Genomic DNA, 16,976 nt, shown 5'->3' on the forward strand with positions numbered 1-16,976 from the left:
CCAATAATATGTTCTATGCGCCCTCTGATTAATGTTGTGTTTGTGGAATATGAGTCAAAGCAGCAAAATCCACATGTTTTTGTCCATCTCTGGGGGCAGCCATTTTGCCACTTGCACTTTGTTAAAATGACAGTTGCTCAGGACTCAGGTAACAACCAACCCACGGCTCAGACATTTTCAGTTGATAGTGGCAGAATGACCGCCCCTGAGATGGATATAAACAGGTGAATTTTACTGCTTAATTCATATTCCACAAATGGAATAGTAATCAGAATGCAGTGTTCCAGACTAGTGGAGGCGCAAAGAACATGTTAGTCTAAAGAATATTTTTGAGTTGACTTCCCTCGCCTCCCTGGCATTTCAATTCATTGCCATTATCTTCTATACCACTTTTTAAAAGTGAAAATGTAATTTGTCAGATCATGTTGTGTGTGTGTGTGGGGGGGGGGGGGGGGGGTATATTTATTTATTTAACAAATTTTAACTAAAACAAAACAAAAAAACTAATGGCATCCGGAAACTTTGCACCTTCCATTTTTCAGCCCTCCAAAAACATCGCTGTCTCCGACAGTGAAAGAAAAAAAAAAAGAAAAGGACTGGCAGCCAACAAGCCAATCAAAACTCGGGCAGATTTCGATTTTTTCCCACTTCCCGCTGCGATTGGCCCATTCGGCGCCTCGGGGAACCGCCTACTGAGCAATAATTGGTCAGGTTTCGCGGCGCTGTGGGTGTCATTTGAATAGGCCTTGTAGAGAGTCATTACGAGTCGCCCTGTGCTTGAGAGCGACTCAAATAACAGCAGAGGAGGCACTCAATGGAGCAGAGAACAGCGCGGATAACCTGATGAAAGACTTATCTGGACAGAACACGCCGTGCAGCTTTATCCGCGAGTGATAAGCGTGTCGGAGCAACCGGGCGGAAAGTACGAACAGTTTTGGCTAGTTTTGCCTTCTAACGGCTCATCGGACGTTTAGCTGCAACATAAAAGGTAGGCAGTTAAGTGTGCTTCGACTTCATTGCATCAAGTTTGTTTTGCTTTTATAAACTCCGGATGCATTTTATGTGTGCTGCTAACGCTTGGTTACTGTTTACAGTCGTTAATTGCGTTGTTTTAAAGTGTTACTTTCATTCAAGCATCCACACAAACGTCAACTTCGTTATGTAAGCATCAAACTTTGTACACTTGTGGAAAAGCCACATGCTTCTTTTTTTATGTAGTAGTCCCATTTGTTGTTATTTGTTTACCACAGCGAAGAGGCTATAATTAGGCTTGTAGTCCCACACAAACAAACATGACTTTCCAGCACCTGTGATGGGACTGTGGTTGCACAGCATGGCTTTCCCCCTCACAGGCAGCTCTGACTTAACTTGTGTTCTGACTCACTCACAAGCCCATAATGTGGACCAGGCATGGTGCCCGTGTGTGTACGTGTGTGGTTTGTGTATGTGAGTGAAAGAGAGAATAACAGATTGTGTGTGCCTGCAGGGAAAAGAAATGGGGAGAATAAAAAGTGTGTGTACTCCAGGCCAAGTTGCAGTCCTAAAAAAAAAAAATGCTTAAAAGGCTTTCCCTCTCGCCTTCTTTTTCCTTTATTTATTTATTTATCTTTTTTACTTTTCATCTCAGCCTACCTGACAGACTGCACGGAAGCCCTAAAATTACACCCCACCACTTAATTATTTACATAAAGGTAGCAAGGAAGCATCCCTGGTGCTCCACCTGGTCTAAAAATAATGTTTTACCTTTTAAAGTGACACATCCTCACTCATTTTGTGTGTGCGTGTATAACCGGGTTTGTCATTGTTTCCATGGGAGGGAGTGGGCAAAAGCCCATGTGCAAAGCTTGGGTTTATTAAATCCTCGTAGGAGAGGAGATAATGTGTCTTTATCCCCCTTGACTCGAGGTTAATACTGTACTAGCCTACCAGATCATTCAGGGATGTGTATGTGTGTATGTGTGCAGCACACACATTGGGAAATACATAATATGTGTGTGTGTGTGTTTTAGTGGAATAAAAAAACAGAAGCTTTAAATCCAATCACTATGATTTGGGTTCTTGTCTCCAGTTTGAAGTCCACTTATGGCACATCCATTCAGGTGATGACGACAATGGAGCAGTGGTGGCGTTTTGAGACATCCCAAAGAAAAAGATTGTGGGTGTAAAGAGAAGTAGGCAGGTGCTCATGATGAAAAGAAGAAGGAGAAGAGAAATAAGAGATCAGAAGTGACGCTCGTGATCTGTTGCAGAAACTTGTCTCGGCATCAACAAAACCATCCAAGCTGCCTTGGCCATACCTTCTCGGTGTTAGATTGATGATATGGATGGTAGCAGTGGGAATGACAGGGTAACGTCTGTTGCAATATTGTTGTGATATTTACCAGTTTTTGTTGTTTTACAAGACATCGCCAGCCCAGTTTTTTTGCTTTGACTTATTTGCAAGCACAAATTCAGGAGTCAAAAAAGTGTTGTGCCTGGTTCAAAAACACTGAAAACCACCACTACAATAAAAATCCTGACAGAACAACCAACGTTTTTTTGGGTGCAGGCTAAGCGGTTGATAAAAGCAAGTGATTTGTGTGTGACTTCACAGTCTGTTTTTAAAAGGTTCAACGCGTTAAGGAAACCACGAGTGTGTGATGTACCCGGACTTTAACCTTGTTTATTGTTACTAATAGGGCTGACCGTAAAGGTTTTCACCTTGAGAAAAACAAGCCTCCCCTGTACGGACTGTTATAGCCTATTAGTGCCAAAGTACATGAGGTGCAAAGTAAGACCAAGGCAAGGTTTAATCACACCTTGAGTAAGTAAAGCTTCCTATCTTGCCCTTCGTACCGGAATCATACATGTTAACAACAAAATTAGTACTTTTAAAGACACTTTGTATTACTGCTTCTTTTTAGGATTAATTTAATTGGGTCAGCCTGTCAAATGGTTAAACGTATATAAGCATAGACTTGTCATAAAATACACACCTCGTTTTGTTGTTTATAATGATTAGGCCATTGGGGTTTTTTTTCCCGAAATATAAAAAAAAAAAAAATTGTGTGTACTGTAGTTATGTTACATAATTCATTAAAAGGGAAGTCAACCCCCCAATTTTTTTTGGACAATATGTTATGTGTGACCTCACTAAACATGACATTCTGATTAATATTACATTTGTGGAATACAGTATGAGGTATGTAGCAAAATCCAGCCGTTTTTATCCATCTCAACGGGCGGCCATTTTGCCACTTGCTGTCGACTGACGATGATATCAATGTTACCCAGGGCTCAGTCAAAAAACAGGCGAGCTGTGATTGGCCGTTGCCTAAGCCCTGAGAAACATTGATGTCATCTTCAGTCGACAAAATGGCAAAATGGCCGCCCCCTGAGATGGACAAAAACAGCTGGATTTTGCTTCATAACTTATATTTCACAAATGTAATATTAATCAGAATGTCATGTTTCTTGGGTTACATATAACATATTATTATTGTCAAGAAATGTTTACGGTTGACTTCCACTTAAAAAAATAAAATAAAATAAAGGAAAAACTTTGTAGTTATTGAATGGCTAAAAATTTTGTTGGACGAAGTCCATCCATCTTATGCAACAATTTTGCAGCCAACTGTTTTATGGGTCAAGTAGATGTTCCAATGAGTTTACTGGCGTTCATTGAGGGCAATTTACAGTCGGCGAACCAGCTGCTCATGCATCATACATCATAAAATCTACATTGCAGCTGACCTTTGCCCCTCAGAGCGTGTGCTTGTCATATCTGCTCAGATCTGTAAATAAGTTTCGATAGGCACGTCTTTCCTCGCCACCAACACTAATGCTTGTTTGTTTATGACCCTTGAGCAATACTAGTGTGGCTTTACAGTCTACGATGTCAACGCAGATGATAGATGCGAGGTTAATAATCCGTACAACTTCTGAGTGATGTGAAACTGATGCGAGCCTCCAAACGGCGCGGCGGCGTCACACAGCCTGGCCATGGCCGGTGTGTGAAAGCTGCTGTGTGTGTGATCTGCTCTGATCTCTTCCCGCGGGTCTTTGTGCGATTGTTAACACCATGACAGGACAGATAATACCTCCATTGTCGGAAGACCCCACCCCCCCTTCATCCTCCAGCCCCCACACCCCTCGACATAGCTGGCTGTACCTTTTTTTTTTTTTTTTGTAAATCTCATAATGTGATTTGGACAAAGTAGCGTGCCGAAGGTCCAGGGATTGTTATCAAACTAACTGCAGTAAAGTCTGGCTGACACACCCCCAAAACATTTTTGTAGAGCAAAACTGAAAACATCGATACAATATTCTATTTTGGACAATGACGCAAACAAAAACTTGGAACCTGAAGAACAGTTGGAAACAGGAAGGAGTTTTTAATAACGTCAACAGTTAAAGAGAAAATCGCCTCAAGAGATACAGAATGTCCAAAGTTTGGGATCATTTCACACTTATCAAGGAAGATAAGTGCAGTGTGTTACCACAATAACACAAGGTGAACGTATCAATGTTGGATAAGCCTGCCATTTCTAGCTAGAACATATTGTAACAACCCCACAAGGCACCACGGATAGACACTGCCGCCATTGCATTTTTAATCGCTTTATTGAACAGTGAGAAAGTACGAGCTGCCACTGTCACATACTCGTTTGCTGACACCCATGTCACTCACCAGACCAGGCCATGTCTTTGAAGTCCATACTCGCTCAAAAACAGTTTTGTTTTTTTTATGCGCAAAAGGAGCGATTGGCTAAGTTAAACGTAATATGAATTATGTGATATTGTTTTTCCTTTAACATTGAATGTATGCGCAAATCACTCAAACTTTGGTCTTATTGAGCATATTATTGCTGCAAAAAAAAAAAAACGATTTGACAATCACGAGCACCTTTGCTGGTCTTCAACACAAAGAGAAACATTATCGTACCTTCAAAGTTTGTGCAGCATAAATGGCCCCAAAAGATATCACATGTTGAAACGAGAAGTTGTGTTGTCTTGTCAAAAATGTTTCTTCGAAACGCTTCACACACAAGCTTGTTTGGATCCATTAGGAGATAATGATAGCCTGCAGCTCCTCTTTAACTTCACTTTTAACCTTTCGATGAACTGCAGACTGACTACTACTTACTTTTTGGTCTACAGAAAAGTTATTGTCTGTAGTGTCATCAAAATAAATGCTTCCAGATTAAAGGGTAAATCAACTTAAAACGTATACATTAACATAGTCATAGACTAAACAGAGAGTCTGTATACTTATGGTTTTTAAGTTAAGGCATTTATTGTACTTCTATTCCCTCATCAAATTACTTCTCAAAGGCTGTAGTCTTTTCGGAGCTAAGAATCATAGAGAATGCTAACTTTAAATTATGCTTCCAATGTCATCATTAAGTTGTCCAACCTGCAATTTAGTGTAAGATTTCAAGCTGCATTATGGAAGTACTCAATTTCACACAGGGGTCAACTTTTAAAGAATTCAGCTCAGAAAAGCCAAATGTTTTAGATGCCCCCACCCCCAACCCCTCCTTCGCAAAGACGGTCACGACTCAGTGAAAGGTTGGAAGGAGAAAAAAATGTGTGTTTGATTTTCATGTGGAGTTGACCGCTTTATGGGCTTTTCCAGATGACGTATTGTAAGTTAAAGCCACAGTAATCTTTTAACTCGGTTAGGAGGATGACTGCGGATCGCAGAGTTCAGTAGACAAACTGCCGCTGGGCTGGCTGGCACTGGCTTGCCGCCAAGTGTGTGTGTGTGCCCGAGAGAGCATGCGCATGATATTGGCTGAAGCAAACCCCTCCGTCGGGCGTGTGATGGTCAAACAAAAAGCTCGGTGGATTCCTCTGGGCTTTGGTTTTTTCTGACATGCTGTATACGCACATCAGTGTTTGAGGCATGCCTGTTGTGTGTGTGCTTTTGTGTGTAAGCCCGGCTTGATTTACACTGGCATATGGTACTAAGACAGGATGAGGATGGCTCCAGAGTTAAAGCATGCCCGGGTGGTGATTTAGGATCAGCTTACCTTCCTCAGATCCAATTATCTTCACCATTACGACAATAAAATCACTGCTGTCCTAAGACAGCGCCCTCCCTGCCTGTTTGTTTGTTTTTTTTTTTTTCTCTAGCAAAGTGACAAAAGTGCAATTGCGGCACAAAAGGCGTCGTATGTAGGATGAAAACAAGTTGTAAGGCAGGGTAAATTTCCACATGGGATGTCTTTGCAAAGTTCCAAGCCTAAGGGAATGCACAGAGGAGGGCTGTAATTATGTGTCTTAAGCGTAATGACTTTGACACACTTTTGAGTCTCCACTTTGAGCGATCAGCGTTCACGATATTTGCACAAGCTGCCAAAGTCGCTTAAAGATTGACCACATTCCAGGCACGGTATAGTCAACAGGTTGCACAAGTGCCTGGACGGAGGCGTTTTGTGAGTTACGCCTGCTCAACATAGGGTTTTAACTTACACAGAAAATTTAAACACACCATTTATTGGACATAAAAACCAAAACAGACACAATGAGTAGTCCTGTTTACCGATTGTCTTCCGGCAAATAAAATGCCTCAGCTGTCTGAATTCCTCTGTTAAGTTTGGATTTCTTACAAACAAATACTTTTACTGTAAAACTCAACTCAACTTTATCTCCAAAGCGTTTAAAATAATAATAAAAAAATAATCTTTCACTTTTATTTTTTTGGATACATCATAGAGATGTGATCCAGCATTAATTTAAAAGAACAAGAAAAACAGGAAGCGACTGCGCCGTGCGATGACGTCATATGAGTTTGCTTTTGTAACTCTTGATAAACCGTAGCATTTCTTTGCTGTTGCATTAATATTCGCTTCTTTAATTAATTCCAAACAGATTTATGTTTCGTCGCCCCCCCCCCTTTCCCCAAACATACCTTACTTTATCATCCGACATTGCTTTGGGACTACAAACTTGCGTGTGACGTAATATCCGGTCAAAACGTGTGACGTGTATCCGGTCATGCCAGCGGTTATTTGCAAAACCTGGTTCCATAGCCAAAATTTGCATTTGACTTTTTTTCGATACGGGTCAAAATCCACCCACGCCAATCGTTTTTTTTTGTTTTTGTTTTGTTTTTGCGAATTTCTAGCATTTCCATTCAGTTTTATTTTTGAATTTCTTGAGAATTCGAATAAAAATGAGTGCAGGTAAACCCTACTATTGACACCCCCCCCCAAGTTTAATAAGCTATTGTGGCAAAAACAAATAATGAAGCTCCTCAACTCACTTCGACATAGTTCATTGGCACCAAGATGGTGCCAAAAGACCACTCCCACAAGGCTTTATTTAGCATGAGCATAACTGATGGAAGTAAAACACAAAAACTCGCATTGAAAGTGATGAAAAGAATGAAAGATTTAGACAAATAATAGTGTCTTTATTCTGATCTCTCCCTAGGTGATCATGCCTCCCACCACCCCATACGCCGGAAAGTTCAGCACTTGCGGACTTTACAGCAGCAGCAGCAACAACAACTACCAGCAGCCACACAGCCCGTACCGCCACTGCTCCTCTGTAAAGTCCACCAAGGAGAGCGTCTACAATGAGGCGTATTCAGCGGCAGAGAACCCATACGACATACCGCACGCTCACAGCTTGTACTGCGGCGTGCCCGTGGACTCGGCGAGCACCAAGGAGCGCCATTACAGCAGCAGGAGCGCCGTTTCGGACAAGCTGCACTCCGGCGCGCAGCCCCACAGCCCGCGCCAGCACAGCACGACCTGCCCCGCGCGGGTGGCCCGCCAAACCAGCACCAGCAGCGGCAGCGAAAAGTCCTGCCGCAGCAACGCCGCCGCCAAAAGTCGCCTTTACGGGAACGGCATCATCGCCAGCTACGGGGAAATGTGTTACCACGACAACAGTTTGGTTTCAGCCTCTCTCGAGGCGCTGATCCAACACTTGGTCCCGACTGTGGACTACTACCCCGATGTAAGTCACATGCCCTCTCGTGTATTCCTAAACATACTCCCTTTTATTTCAGTCCTCACCTTTTCTATTCTGTGTCCTTCGAATGGTCAGAGGTCGTACGTTTTCACCTTCCTGCTGAGCTCGCGCCTCTTCCTGCACCCCTACGAGCTCATGACACGAGTTTGTCACCTGTGTGTGGAGCAGCAGCGGTCCGGAGACACCCTGCTGGATAAGGTGGGCGGATTGTTTACACACCTGTCTTATACACACACAATTTGACGCCTGTCTGCAAAAGGGACAAGAGTTCTCACATTGTTACCATTTGAACTGATTTATGTTCGCCCCAGATAAGGAGTAAAAGCCACACATACGTACACTTTGCACACATGACTGTTTTATTGAGCCAAGCCACATAGTTTACATTGGGGGGGGGGAAAGTCACACAAATATGTACTGTATGCTGAAATAGTGATCGTCTGTGTTATTCATTTAATAAAAACTATAAAATACAAAATTTTTCACTCACTTAGCCGTTTTTAAAGATTACACATTGCGAGCAAAGAGGGTTCATCTCAAAGTTTTCAACGCTTATTCTTTTATGGCTTGATTGGATTGATTAGATCAGTGATTCTTAAAGTATGGTGGGCTCCCTCTAGTGGTACGCAAAATAATAACTGCCTTAGTACACTTTGGTTGGATTTAACTTTTCAATATAAAAGATTTGCATTTAATCTTTAAGAACTGTTTGTTTTTAAACTTTATTTAGGAACATTTTTTATTTAACTTTGGTGCAATATATTTGAATTGATTGATTTAAAAAATATTTATTATTATTTCTTTCCATTGTAGTTAATTTACAAACTGTGCATAATGTTAGAGTGGCTTACCATATTAAATAGATTTTAGTAATAAAACCTCTGTCTTGTTTTTAATTCTTAAGACATTTAAGTCTTCTGTCCCAATATATATTTTCATGTTTGTCAGCTACGTATTTCTAATTGTAATATTTTAATTAATTTGTTTATTCATTTATGAACTTAAAAAAAAGAGGTGCATTTATCTATAGGAAATAAAAGGAAAAAAAAAGCATATCTTTAGGTGGCACTTGTTGAAGGGACAAAGTCGAACAATGTAGATAAGAAGGAAGTATTACGAGTTTGCCAAACAAACCTACTTGGGTTAAAGCCATTTATGATGTCACATGATGTTTGTCCAGATCCGTTTCCGCGAAGTGGCGCCGAAGCTGGTGCAGCTGCTGACCGAGTGGACCGAGACCTTCCCGTATGACTTCAGGGACGAGCGGATGATGCGTTGTCTCAAGGACATGACGCACCACGTTGCCAGGGGTGACGAGGTCAGTGTGGAAATCCTTTTCTATTATTGATTTTTTTTATTTTTTTTTATTGTGTTTCTAATTGCAATATTATTGTTTGCACCAGTACTCATGGCGAGCCATGCAGCAGATGACCCAGCGCTTGATAAAACGGCTGTCTGCCCTCGGCCAATACGAGGAGGCGGTAGCCGCGCTGAGCGCCGTGGCGACCGAGCGTCCCGCCTCCCTGAAGAGCAAAAGGGAATCGGCGCTAAGAAGCGACGTACTGAGCGTTTGCGACGACCCCTTTATCCTCGCTCAACAGCTGACGCACATTGAACTGGTAAATACTTTTTGGATTTACAAGTGTGTGTGTTTTTTTTTATAAGTTTATAGTGTGCACTTTTTTTTGTAGAATTAAGATTTGGTTTCATTAGCATCCCCTTCCTGGTATTAATTGTTGTTGTTATTGTTTTTCTTCCCTTCACAGGATAGGCTGAGTTTTATCGGGCCTGAGGAGTTTATCCAAACTTTCGCCTTGAAGGACCCTCTGGAGAACCACAAGGTAGCGTCTGTGAGCAACAACTCTACTCAAAACACATTTAAAAATAAAAAATAAAAAAACGTTTAGTGACGTATACTAAAATCCAAATGGATGCTGCCAAAAACTTTAATTGACGTTTACTAGGTTTTTTCCCCTCAATGAGCAGTGCAGGTTGTAAAATCCCAAAACACCAACTAACTATGGCCAGCAGATGGCAGCATTGTTTCTCTTTTCAATGCACTCCCAGGGTGTCAAATTACATGAAAACATGGCGGATCTTAGGAAATAGAATGTTTTCAAGGATGACATGGATGATCAAAGCAGTTGTCACATTAAAATCTAATTCACAGAGCGTCACTAAAACAAAAATATTAGCGTCAAAGTCACTGTTGTGCAGAAAATGTATCTTTTCACAAAAGGCTTGTTTTCTCCTATTTTCAATGTCACTGAAAATTACCTGTTTTCAAATGGTGATTAATAAAGAAAAACTTTTTTAATGAAGCCACAGCACACAATAATCTGTTTGCCTTGAAAGATGAGTTAAAATGCTCGAAATCGTCTGGCACTGTCGTGGTTGTTTTTTTGTATAACGTGTGGCAGTAAAAGAGTTAATAGATATGAACATACACTATTTAATCTTTAAAAAGCAGCGACTTTCTTGCGTGCGGTTTGTTAAGTTTGTAATTAACAACATCAAATAAAAGCAAACAGTTCGTTTCAATGTTTTTATTTTCTATTTTTGTCTTTGGCTTTGCATCTAATTTGGAGCGATAAATTGCTTTAGAAACCACATGGAGCCTCCTCCTGGCTGTCGAGTGTGAATTTTGCTCAACTTGTTTTCATTTGAAGTAGCTTTTGAAAGTGCATCCAACAAAATGGGCGAGAGGCTCCCTGCGTGCGTCTGACGTGCGAGTGGTGCTGCGAGTCAGCCGAAGGGCGCCTTGCAATCGGCACCGTAGCGGCCCGGCGCTCTGTCATTGTGTGTCGGGCACCTCGCCAGTTATATAAGACCATTTTGTGCAAGGGTTTAGTATGGGAACGAGTCTTGAGGTAGAACAGTGTGCCACCACTGTTATGTAAGCATGTCGGTCGGGGATTAAATCAAGGCCAAGTAGTTTTACTGCGCAAGAGTAAAATCCTCAAGCATGTTTCGGTCACAAGGAAATGTTTGAATTTGTAAACAATGCGGACGCTGGTATTGTTTAAACCGCCTTGAATTCCAAACAAAAACTTGATTTGGAATACATGTACAAACGTTCTAATATATTTTATTAGCCATTACAAGGATTTTATTCCAGACATAACTGTACCTTTTTTACATGAAATTTACTTACCAAAAAAAAAAAAACCCTAACAGCCCATATAAGCCAGGTGATGCGAAGGCAGATGCAAATGAGATGGAAAAAAAACCCAGCGACCACGTCACAGGTTTCATTGTGTAGGAGAGCTTGAGTGGGAGTGAGGGCTCTCAAGAGCCCGTCCAGCAGGAAGTGACTGATAGGCAGACAGCCTGTCTTTGTCATTTATAATTAACATAGGCAAGATGAAAAAATCATGACATTCGACGTAGCCAAGCCAATACTTGTATTTCTCAGAGAAGTGACGGATATGAATATTGTTACTTGGAGATTTCTCAAGGGTTCAGTAGATGGACGTGCATTTGTTTCTTCATATTTAACATATCCAACGTTTATATTTAGGGTTTCCACTGGCCATCAAAAAGCATTAAAAGTCATTTTGCTGAAATTAAGGCCTTAAATGGCATTAAGTCTCTTCTTAATCTGGGGGGGTGGCTGGGTACATTTCTATCTGTTTCCGTTTTGCAGCAATTAGCATTAGAGTATAGCTAATTTTCATCATTATTCACAAATCTGTTTAAAACTGTGGGGAAAACAGCTCTTTGCAACACGGTCCTGGTTGATCTCTTATACTCTGCTTGCCGCTTTTGTAATAACTACAATTTCTTTAACCATTCTCTGCAGTTGAGAGGCTGCATCAAAGCCTATGGTATGCGCTAGCGTAAAAAACATTTTTAAAAAAAAAGATTGAAAAAAGGACGTATAAATACGTTTTTGGCACACTTACACCATTTAAAATAGAACGCATTTATACGTTTTTGGGAGCAAATAAGTTAATATGCATTTAATATTTTGTGCAGAGGCATTAAAAATGTAAATGCAATTGTAGTAAAAACATTTACATAAGACGTTGTACAAAGGATTCACTATAACACAATGTAGCAATAATAAATAGGATAAAAATATATGTATTTATTGGAGGACTGCTGACTAGTTGTAATTAACAGTTAACAAATTGGCCTGGAGTCCACAAGTTGCTCCATGTTCCAAATACCAATTGCTCTCAATTTGGAAAGAAAAATGTACTGTTCCTGTCGCCAACGTCCAACATGAAACACTAATGTCACCCAGTGGCAGAAAATTACCTCAACACAAACCTCTGATTATGTTTCACACTCCTTATATATGTACTTTGGAACTATATTTGTCCACTTTTATGTTAATTAACAAGCATATGAAAAACTTACAACACATTTTATTGTACATTTAGAACAGATACAAAGTGTGAATTTTTTTTGATTCATTCCGTAATTTTTTTTTTTTATCAACTGACTTCCCCTGTGTTTTTCAGGGTTTCTTCCGAAAGCGCAAGACCAGCAACCTGGAGACGTACGTGAACTGGTTCAACAGACTGAGTTACCTTGTGGCCACGGAAATCTGTATGGTACGTTCACAGAGGCCCCCCTGTCAAGTGTTTGGGACTTTTTTTGCTTCATTCTGTGTTTTCGCATTCCAGCCGGTGAAAAAGAAACAGAGAGCGCGGATCATCGAGTTCTTCATCGATGTGGCGCAGGAGTGTTTTAACATTGGCAACTTTAACTCCCTAATGGCCATCATCAGTGAGTATTTAGTTAGAATTTTCAATACCCCTTTTTTTTTTCAGACCGATACTAGTACGAGGAAGTCGCTGATGCTGATAACAAGTACTTTTTGAAACATAAAATTTGCTCCCCAAAAACTGACGGGCAATTTTAAAGAAAGGACTATACATTTTCCGTAAAATTGCTGACATTTTTTTTGTTTGTTTTGTTTTAAAATAGTAGCTGTCATATTTGGTTTGCTAAATGGATAAACAAAACGCAATTACTTGCTAGATCAATAATTTTGCATGGTTACTGACTAGTAACCCGAAGGCTAATGTCGCAATGGATTCAGCCATGCTGATCATGCCTGTTGTGACATCGTTTTCATACCCTTAGCCGATCTAATTACCCTTTCAAATAGCTTCCATTTTGACCCCACTCTTGTGCCGATTTCTAGTTTCCACTGTGCCAAACAAAAGCAGTCACAACGCCACCTCAGGGTGGGATTTTTAAATAGCTACCGTTGGCGTGACAGAGTTCGCAACAATCCCTTTGTTGCAATGGCCGCATTTGCGCCAACGGCTTATCAACAGAAGGTCTTTCCCTCTGGTCCGTCCGTCTTTGCCTGATTTATAATTCAGAGCTGTGAAATGGCAGCTTTTGTGAAAGGAGATTTGGCCACTTTATTGTTGGCATTTTATACAATTGTGAAGCATTGTTGCCCTACAGAAACGGACTCACTGTGCTAAATGTGATCTTTTTGTGTTATCTCAGCTGGGATGAACATGAGTCCTGTTGCCAGACTGAAAAAGACTTGGAATAAAGTCAACACTGACAAGTTTGAAATTCTTGAGGTGAGAAAACCCACACAGCCGGGGGGCCGTCCCACTGTGCTGTTACATTAAAAGGCTCGTGCTTATTTGGCAATTGTCTAATTAACGTCACCTGCGTCTGTCTTCATTCAGCACCAGATGGACCCATCCAGCAACTTCAGCAACTATCGCACTGCGCTCCGCGGCGCCACCCAGAGGTCTGAGACCGCACACAGCGTCCAAGAGAAGATTGTGATTCCTTTCTTCAGCCTGCTCATTAAAGACATCTACTTCCTGAATGAAGGCTGCGCGAGCAGGCTGCCCAACGGGCACATCAACTTTGAGGTTGGTCCGTCACTCAAGAGACCGTCTGTGCTTGTTTGACGCGCTGAGGCGGGATTTATTCTACAGGCCTAATTTAATGCCAAAACATCTATTAAATTAAATTAAATTAAATTAACTCATTCACTGCCATTGATGGCTGTTGACATCAAAAATTTATTTAAACAATTTCTATTAGTTATTTTTTCCCCCACTGTTAACAAGAGTAACTATTGAAGTCATGCGATTAATTACAATTAAAAATTAAATAAAAGAAAAGATTATTAAAAATTAGGAGCGTCGGGCAATTAAAAAAAATTATCGTAATTATTTGCATGACTTCATGAAATAACTCACAATTAATCACAAATTTGATATCTGTTCTAAATGTACAATAAAAAAAAAATCTAGGTTTTCATACTCTTGTTAACAAGTGGGATTTTTTATTTTAACTACTAGAAATAGTTTAAATGAATATTTGCCGTCTATAACCGTCAATGGCAGTGAATGAGTTAATTTATGATTTTTATAATTAATTTAATGATTTATTACAATTTACTTTCCATGTGAATTCTAAGTGACACATATCAGATATGGGCTGTGTTTACACTGACAGAACACACAACTCCACAAGTGTCACAGTAAATTTTAATATGGATTAAAAAAAAAACTGGTTAATAATATGTGTAATATAATTGGCTGTATATTATTCCATGTTTTTTCTCTACATTTAAACTTATGTGGCAGATTGTTTCACTTGAGAGACAGAAATCAGAACTATGTTTATTAATTGCCCGTTATCTATTTTTTAATTTAAATATTCCCACCCCTCACACTTTTTTTTTGTCTGTTGTAAAGTTCAAAACTAAAGAACAAAGTATTGTAAAGCATTGAAATGTTCTGCCATATCTTTATTGTTGCAAGCATTAAGGGACCAAAAAAAACGAGTTATTTTCTTAACTGTATATATATATATATATATATATATATATATAATTTTTTTTTTTTAATAATTGGCTGGCTAATCAGTTTTGGGCATTTCTGTCTGCCAAATATCAGAATCGGCATCTGCCGCAAAAATCCATATTCCCACCGTCACGTACATAATGTAATACCGCCCCCTTGTGGCCAAGTAAAATACTCAATAATACTGAATGCCTAGACATGACACTCAGAGTAACTTGCTTTTTTGTTTCCAGAAACTTTGGGAGCTGGCGAAGCAGGTGAGCGAGTTCCTGGTGTGGCGTCAGGTCATCTGCCCGTTCGACAGAGATCGCAGAATCCTCCAGTATCTTGTCACCACGCCGGTCTTCGCCGAAGACGGTCAGTCAGTCTCCTGTTAAACTTCTTTTTTTTTGTGCACACTAGATTGACCAGCGCAGCCTTGACTGACAGGCTTGTTTTGTTCCGCAATTATTGTTCCCCATTGAAACGGACAATGACTGAAAATTGTGTGTGGTGATTTGTTTGTGCAGAGCTTCATCTGGCCTCTTACGAGAGCGAAGGGCCGGAGAACAACATGGAGAAGGACAGCCGTCGATCTCTCCGGTGAGTCCTCACACAAACGCAGCACTTTGACCTTTTTATATTAACTCATTCACTCCCAGCCATTTTTCACTGAAGCAACCCCTTTTCTTGGATTTTGACCGATTTTGCAAGGCCCACAGAATATTGCGTTCTATTGCTATAAAACATGGAACCTACCAAAATAAAGATTAGTCTCTTCTTTCATCAGAAAAAAAAGTATATTCTTATCTGTTTCCGTTTTGCAGCAATTAATATAATATAGCTAAGTTTCTTCATTATTCACAAATCAGTTTAAAACTGGAGAAAACAGATTTTTGCAACATGGTCATGGTTGTTCTCTTATACTCTACTGCCACCTGCTGGCCGTTTTGTAATAACTACCATTGCTTCGTTTTTCTATAGTTAGGAGGCTGCACCAAAGCCTTCTGTATATGTATATATTTAAAAAAAAAAAAAAACATAAATATGTTGTTGGGACACTGTATACATTTACATATACGTAGGTATACATTTTTTGGGAGCAAATGAGTTAATAACTCTACTTATGATTTCTCTCCATAGATCTTCCCTGTTGCATCGAGAGAATCGGTCATGAGGACAATCTTCCATTTTACAGGATGTAAATAAACATGTCAAATAGCATGTTAAAGTTACGTGGCCATACATACCATATACATTCCCTGGGCCTGACCTGGAACAGCTGAGTCTGCATTTTTTCTCAGTTCAGTATCCACAGACTTAAATAACTGCAAACTGATATGCGATTAGAGCCCTCCTATGCTGAAGGATTACACGTTCTGCGTATTTTCATGACCTCGTGATGTTTTTGATCCAATCCATTTCTTGTTTCTGAGGCACTTACTGCAGAGAGTATGTTGGGAAAATTGGGCGGACTTGGATTATTACTATCGGCGTGGAAAGAAATGTGTCCAGCAATCGCTTATGATAACACTCAATTCAGATGTTGTGAAAGGAGGAGACAGTGAAGGACCAAACAGTTTTTATTGCAACACAATGGAGACCAGAAAGCGGACATTCTACCTTGTTGTTTTGTTGAGCGTTTTGTTTTTAATGTCAACAATGACATATCGCTCTAACATGGACTCCTATGTGGCACTTTGACCGTGTTTTGGTAAACCAGTTGTGTGATCATACAAGCTAAATGATGCACTTCATCTCAGTCTTCGTGTTTTCTTAACTGGACAATACGCCTCCTCTTCCTACAGTATTAATTTGTATTTTGTATCAAAAAGTATAACAATGAATGTTTATTTCTATATGTAGTCACTATGCTGTTTTTGTTTGAAATTCGCATACCAGCTAAGCTTTTTACAGAAGTCTGTTTGTGGACTACAGCTTTAAGACAAATAGGAAACAAGTCGTCCTCCATCTCTCGTTTCATGCTAAGGGGACACCTGTATCAATTTGTTTATAAATATATACATATGTTTAAAAAAAAGTTTGTTTTATGTTCTAAATGTTTTATAAAATGTTTTTCCATGTGCTTTGTTCAAACCTGACTGTGTATTGAGTTTCTCTTGGTACTTGTATTGAAATCTTTGTGAAAAGACAATTATATTTTTCCCCAAATAAACAAAATAACAAAGTATGGGTGTTGTTGTTTTGGAAAGAAACAAGTGAAGTATTTTT

General features: G+C 39.9%; 1 protein-coding gene across 1 annotated transcript; it reads left to right on the plus strand.

The window, feature by feature from the left end:
* Positions 1-740: 740 nt before the first annotated feature.
* On the plus strand, positions 741-16,933 carry LOC144064036 (ras-GEF domain-containing family member 1B-B-like). The gene is made up of 13 exons (XM_077586182.1): positions 741-988; positions 7,420-7,950; positions 8,041-8,163; positions 9,146-9,283; positions 9,369-9,584; positions 9,732-9,806; positions 12,435-12,527; positions 12,600-12,702; positions 13,441-13,520; positions 13,632-13,823; positions 14,999-15,122; positions 15,275-15,347; positions 15,888-16,933. Exons 2-13 carry the CDS (start codon positions 7,426-7,428, stop codon positions 15,919-15,921), a joined length of 1,776 nt encoding a protein of 591 aa, XP_077442308.1. The 5' UTR covers positions 741-988; positions 7,420-7,425; the 3' UTR covers positions 15,922-16,933.
* Positions 16,934-16,976: the final 43 nt, after the last annotated feature.

Source organism: Vanacampus margaritifer, chromosome 14 (assembly GCF_051991255.1).
Source record: "Vanacampus margaritifer isolate UIUO_Vmar chromosome 14, RoL_Vmar_1.0, whole genome shotgun sequence".
NCBI classification, from domain to species: domain Eukaryota; kingdom Metazoa; phylum Chordata; class Actinopteri; order Syngnathiformes; family Syngnathidae; genus Vanacampus; species Vanacampus margaritifer.